At 53.4% G+C, this 5,974-nt stretch overlaps 3 protein-coding genes across 3 annotated transcripts; 2 read left to right on the forward strand and 1 right to left on the reverse strand.

Annotated features, from left to right (window-relative positions):
* Positions 1 to 1,700: 1,700 nt before the first annotated feature.
* On the reverse strand, positions 1,701 to 2,221 carry GUITHDRAFT_147185 (hypothetical protein; the record flags this gene model as incomplete). The annotated part of the gene is given in 3 exon segments (XM_005821409.1): positions 1,701 to 1,771; positions 1,953 to 2,020; positions 2,040 to 2,221. 3 exon segments carry the CDS (start codon positions 2,219 to 2,221, stop codon positions 1,701 to 1,703), a joined length of 321 nt encoding a protein of 106 aa, XP_005821466.1.
* A 630-nt stretch (positions 2,222 to 2,851) lies between these two features.
* GUITHDRAFT_119323 (hypothetical protein) lies at positions 2,852 to 3,100 on the forward strand (the record flags this gene model as incomplete). Its single annotated transcript, XM_005821410.1, has 1 exon — positions 2,852 to 3,100. One exon carries the CDS (start codon positions 2,852 to 2,854, stop codon positions 3,098 to 3,100), a length of 249 nt encoding a protein of 82 aa, XP_005821467.1.
* A 1,803-nt stretch (positions 3,101 to 4,903) lies between these two features.
* GUITHDRAFT_119324 (hypothetical protein) lies at positions 4,904 to 5,365 on the forward strand (the record flags this gene model as incomplete). The annotated part of the gene is made up of 1 exon (XM_005821411.1): positions 4,904 to 5,365. One exon carries the CDS (start codon positions 4,904 to 4,906, stop codon positions 5,363 to 5,365), a length of 462 nt encoding a protein of 153 aa, XP_005821468.1.
* Positions 5,366 to 5,974: the final 609 nt, after the last annotated feature.

Here is a 5,974-nt window from a genome sequence, read left to right on the forward strand (position 1 = left end):
CGCCGCCCGGCGGCCGGCGCGCCCGCCCGGGGATGGAGTCCGATCACTACCGTACTACCGCTGAACTCTTCGGCGAACGATCACGGCTGGCCGCCGCATGCTGGCGCCGCCGCAAGTTGAGACTCCCGGTGCCTGTCAACCCGGTGAAGCCTTGCCAAGTTGAATCAGAAAATCATGGCTCAGTCTACCGTACCGTACCGTTTGTTCTGAAAAAATCTGATACCATGATGATCCGATCAGTTCTGAAGGACAAACAGGAGCCTCGGAGCATGCCTGAGGCTTCGAAAGCAAGTTCGGTCAATCATTGGTCGGACTGACCGCATCGGACGGGGCGGTAGCAAGGGCAACTCAGTGAGCGGCTGCACATTAGGGCAAGACCAGACCGCCCCACGGGCAACCGAACTCAGTAGGAGCGAAGCTCATACTGGAACACAGCCGATGAACCGCATGTCATTATGCGATGGCGGGGCAGTGTACGGCTCGCCGAACGATCCGCCGGCCTCCACAGAAGGCGCAGTCCTACCACCGTCATCCGACCGGCTGCCCGTCGCAACTGGCACGGTACCGTACCACCGTACGGAGGCTGTGACGGTGCCAAGAGAGTTGACGCGGGGCCGGGTTGCCGGGTTGTATGCGCGATTTTCGCACATCCGATCTTCCGCTGTTTGAATACCAGAAGCTCAAGACGCACTGAGAAGCTTCTGAGCAAGAAACTTGCAAGAATGCTCCTTTATCAATGCTCAACAACGAGATTTCTATGCACTTTGCTATAAATCTGTAGATTCTGAGAAAGTGTTTGAGCTCTCAATCACATACAAATGTGCTTCAAAGTCATGGAATTTTTATTCGACTATGTATCCTGTAATTTACACTGTGTCTGAAACAGAATTTGTCATTCGCTAACCTCGGCTTGTGCTGTAGAGCCAGGACGTGGGCATTGATCCACATTGCTATTATCATGTGGTGGCAAGCCGCTCTGCTTCTTTCTGAGGTGTCTGATGCAGGGCAGTTCAATCCCGTCAATGCTTCCATTAAACATCTTCTGCAAACCTTTGATGTATGCAATAGAAAACGCTAGAGCTTTCAGGCTCCTCTGTCTGTCCCGAGGCATGCTGGAAATCCAGCCCTGGTCCGTTTCCTCCCTCAAATCGTCTGCCGATCTTTCCTGAGAGGAGGAGGCGTCCTGTTCCTCATGCTCGCGGTGAGGAGGAAGAGTTTCGCGCTGGGCTCTCATAATGTCTGAGGGATCGTGGAGGAAGGGAGCGAGACAAGGAAGTTGAACACGAGCTCCAACTAGCGGGTGTTTTACCCTGCAGGGGGGATCCGTATCCTGCCTCCTGTAAGGCCATTATGGATTCATATCCTGTTGTCGAAAAGAGACTATTTCGAAACTTATGCTTGTTTCTGTCACGCGGAAGGATATTGTAGGCGTTAGTTTAGAAGGGTCGACGGACCAGTTTTTTTTTGGACATGAACCAAGAGGATGCGAGGGGGTGGAGGCATGACTCCCTGCCATAGGTCATGTGACTTCTGCCCTCCGATTGAGGTGAGGCGGGCCTAGAAAAACAATACCTGTGTTGCTCAATTGCTCCACAGGCAACAGAGTGGGACGTACGGCAATGGCCGATGAACAAATGAAATTCTGAGCCTGAAGAAGGATCCTGTTACCCATGCTGCTGCTCCCCACTGCAAGATGGACTTCACTCTTGATCTCGACAACTCATGCACACTGCCGGTTGCTGCAGCTCGAATCCAGTGCGGATTCGCAAGCCTGAAGCGCACCGTTGCAAGATCGTGGATACATGTTGATCACTCAGTCTCGATCCCTCGTGCTTTTATTTACAACATTACCCCTGCCCCCCCCTCCTTCGCTACTTTACATATCTACATCTTGCTCCCTCTCTCCCTCTCTCTTCCTCTCCCTTCTTTCCCTGCCCCGTCGTCCCTTTCACCTTGTCCTCCGCCAACAGTGCTGGATACACGGGAGATCCTCTCCGTCCACGCTCCCTCCCTTCTTCTCCTGCTGCCTCGTGATGTACCGGATCGACATCGCAAGCGCCTTCAGCTGCCGCTGCTTCTCCCTCGACAGCCCGTGCAGCTTCGCCGCGTCCACGTTGAGCAACTCGGCCGTGCACTCCACGTCGGTCGGCCTCTCGCTGGAGGGAGAGCGATGCTGGTGAGGGAGTGGGGAGGTACAAGCTTGGGGAGAGGAGGAGGGCATGGATGGTGAGTGTGGCGAGGAGGCTGGGGCCTTAGAAGCTTGGTAGGTCTTGCTTTATGCGATGCATGTAGATAGTCGTGGGAACAGACAGCGTGATCGAAGGAGCGAGCGCTGGATGTGTGAATCCTCTAGATCGTTCTAGAAGCATGTATATCTCGTGAAAATAGAGCTTTTCGAGGATATTCCGTCAGGGAACCCAAACTTGATGGATAGATCGAGATCTCGGAGGATACTCCCGATCATGCCCGGTGGGTTACAATCCCTTCGTTACTTCTCTGTAAGGCAGAATAAGCACATGGATGTCTGGATACGAAAAGAATACCTTTCGCCGCATTCTTCCCGTGCGGCCTGAGTATCCGTATCCAGAAGCTTCGACGAATATTCGAATAAGACAGTCGGATATCATCCGCAAAGGTCTTACAGGCTGGATAGTCCTGGCCTTACAGGAAGATAGTTGCTACCCCTCCTTTTTCCCATTGATAGCTTCTACCCCTCCCTCCCTCAACCCCTACATATGGACAAGGGGCGTCAGATGTTCTCCATCCGAGAAATTCCTCCCACGCAATCAATCAAACAGCATCCTCCTCCTTGTTCTTCATCGACTACTACTACAACATCATCACATCCGCCATGGTCTCTACTTGCAACACCGTCGACACCTGCAACGCCTGCGCTGAAGTTAGCTGCATTATCTCCCCTGCCAAGATGCCTGCAGGAATCGATGCTGCTCGCTTTGCTTCTCTTCCTGCCGACAAGCAGCGCAAGCTGCGCGCACTAGCGGCATCGATTGACTACGTCACAAGACTGCAAGCAAAGGCAGGAGGAAGCATCGATGGAATCGACTTGCCCTGCGTCCAGGAGAGCCGCAAGGGGCGATAAATCAGACTTTCACCACTACCTTGTACATACTGTAAATCTATGTTCCATTGAATAAAAGTTATTCTTTCATTGAATTCCTCTGTTGTGTCATTCGTTGCACTCACAATAGATCACAATCGTGCGGTTCATTGCTCAGATTCAACAAGGAAGCAGAGAGCAAACGCTTTGGTGATTGAAACGATGAAGGTGCGAAAGGATCATGTTTATTGCCTCTGTGGCAAGCAATTCATCAATGAAGCATGCAAGGCTTCTCCTCCTCGCATCCTCCTTCGGGCTTCGAGGTAGGAGCGGATGGGGTGTTGTCGTCCAACTAGACCAGGCACGGGAGTTAGCAGGGGGAGAAGACGCATGAAGAATGCAGATAATCGATAAGGATGTCAATGATAACCGAGAAAGAAGAGAATAATCGAGAATGTACAAAATCACCATGAATGCACAGAAACATCGAAGATACACAGAAACATTAGCAATGTACAAACACAACGAGAATGTGCAGGGGAGAAAAAGCTATGCACCTTAGTAAATGCGAGCCTGAGGATCTGAAACATTTCAACTACTTCACAAGTCGTCAGCAGCTGACCCGGCCAGAAATTCTCCCGTTCTCGCAGGCGATCACACTGGATCTACAAGGGTGGAGATATGGATTGCTCGATAGTACATAAGAGATGAGGCAAGGATATCTACACGTTCTGCTCCTTCCTATGATGTTTCGCCGTCATGCGCGCTTCCACATCGCTACCTTCGCTTGTTATCAGCGTGACACCCGCCAATAAATCTTTCATCTATCATGTTTGATCCTACACCTGCCTCTGCCATCTATGCCGATTGCACTGATTCTGGGGCAATAAGGGAGAAACAACAGGAGCTGTGGAGGAGAGGGGAAGCGCGAAAGTCAAGCTCGTGGGAGGAACTACCGCACGATTAGAAATCAGCTCCTTCTTACCCCCACGCGTGACTCCTCCTCGTCCCTATCTCCATCATCCTTCCCTGTCTCGCTCGCTTCCTCCTTCTCTCTTTGCCCTCAGCATCCAACGGTTGGGTATGGTCTTGGCACAGAGCACCGTCTAACCGACCAACCTTCGATACCATTTCTCCTTGCTGAAATATCATCCGACCAACCTTTGATACTATTTCTCCTTGCTGAGAAACCATCCTTTGTCCATCTCGTCATGCTCAACTGTGATCGTTGTGCTGATTCATCTCCTCGTTTCTTTCTTTCCTCCTTTCTCCTCTTCGCTTCTCCTTCCATGCTCCCCTGCGATCCTTTCCTTCGCCGAATCTCCCGCATTTAGAAATCTCCAGTACATTTTCAGTCTCTCGACTCGGCAAGTCTGCCTCGTCTTGTACGAGCTCGCCTCAGCCACATGTCAGCACCAAAGTACTCTGATGGCGATGGGCGGGGCAACGTGAGGGAGGAGGAGAGAGGAGGAGAGAGGAGGAGAGAGGAGGAGAGAGGAGGAGAGAGGAGGAGAGAGCGTGAAGGGAGTCCTGAGGGCAGAGACGGAGCAGATCAGAATGAGGAGGGCCAGATATTACCAAGAATGTAGGACGCGGGAAAGCGAGCTTGCCTCGACAAGTCTAAGAAGGGGGGGGTCAATGCTGCCAGCGCTGCTGCTGCTCTTTTCTGTTCTCCCATGCGCCAAGTCTTGGTGCCCTCCTCCAACAGGCTGTCAGCTACTGAGACCTCCGGGTCCCCTTGCCCATCATGTATTGCGTGTCTCTGGTGGGGAGGAGGAGGAGAAGGAGGAGGAGGTAAACGAGCAGGTATTGCCGAAGGAAGCATGCTTGTCTCGAGACGAGATCATGGTACAGTCAGCTCTGCGTATCGTCAACATGGGGAAGAAGGCGAAGAAAGCTGCTGCTGCTGCCATTGCCGCCCAAAGTGACTCCTTGGGGTTCGCACACAAGCTCCTTGACCTCCGCGATGGGCACAGGGAGGAGGAGGAAGGCGGAAGCGTCGGCAAGCTGGCGAAGGTGAGGAGAGGAGAGATCGCTAGCGCCGCTGCTGACATGCTAGTCATGAAGATGCTGAAGCTGGTCCTGGGAGCCGACTGGCAGCAGATCAGAGACGAGGAGGAGCTGTTGGGGATGCTGGGGGGCTGGGAGGAGGAGATCATACCGCGCGAGGAGATGAAGGAAGTGAGCAGAAAGTTGGACGAGGAGAAAGTGGACGTTTCCAAGATGATAGAAGCGAGCTCGTCGACTGAGAGGCTCATGTGGGAATGGCTGGATGGCGTGATCAGCGTGCTCAATGCGAGCGTGTGAGGAGGAGGGGAGGGTGGGGATGGGAGGAGAAGATTTGATTCTGGGAGAACGAGGAAGATGAGGATGAGGAAGAGGAAGAGGAACTCAGAGGAACGAAGGGAGAGGGAGGAGGAGCGGTTTGTGTCAACTGTGTATTGATGCTTCTAAAAGTACATGTGCTTCCCGTCCCTGTGCGAACGCTGTATGCTCGCCTCCTCCTCCGCAGCGATGCTGCACGAGAGTCAGCAAAGAGAAGGAAGGGGAAACACGGAGGTGGGAGCAGATGGGAGGGGAGAAGGGGGCCAGGGGAGAGGCTGGGGGTCGGAGACACGAGAAGGAGAGAGAGAGGGGATGGGATGGGAGAGAGGAAGGGAGACAGCGAGAGAAGTAGGAAGAGGGAGGAGGGTGGGAAGGAAAGTGACTGGAAAGAGAGCGAGGGAGAGAGCAAAGAGGAGGAGGAGGAGGTAGTGGTGGTGGGCACTAGCACCAGCACCAGCACCAGCACCAGCACCAGCACCAGCACAAGCACCAGCACCAGCACCAGCACCAGCACCAGCACCAGCACCAGCACCAGCACCAGCACCAGCACCAGCACCAGCACCAGCACGCCACATAGGGTACGGAGAAAGT

Source organism: Guillardia theta, assembly GCF_000315625.1.
Source record: "Guillardia theta CCMP2712 unplaced genomic scaffold GUITHscaffold_144, whole genome shotgun sequence".
NCBI classification, from domain to species: Eukaryota; class Cryptophyceae; order Pyrenomonadales; family Geminigeraceae; genus Guillardia; species Guillardia theta.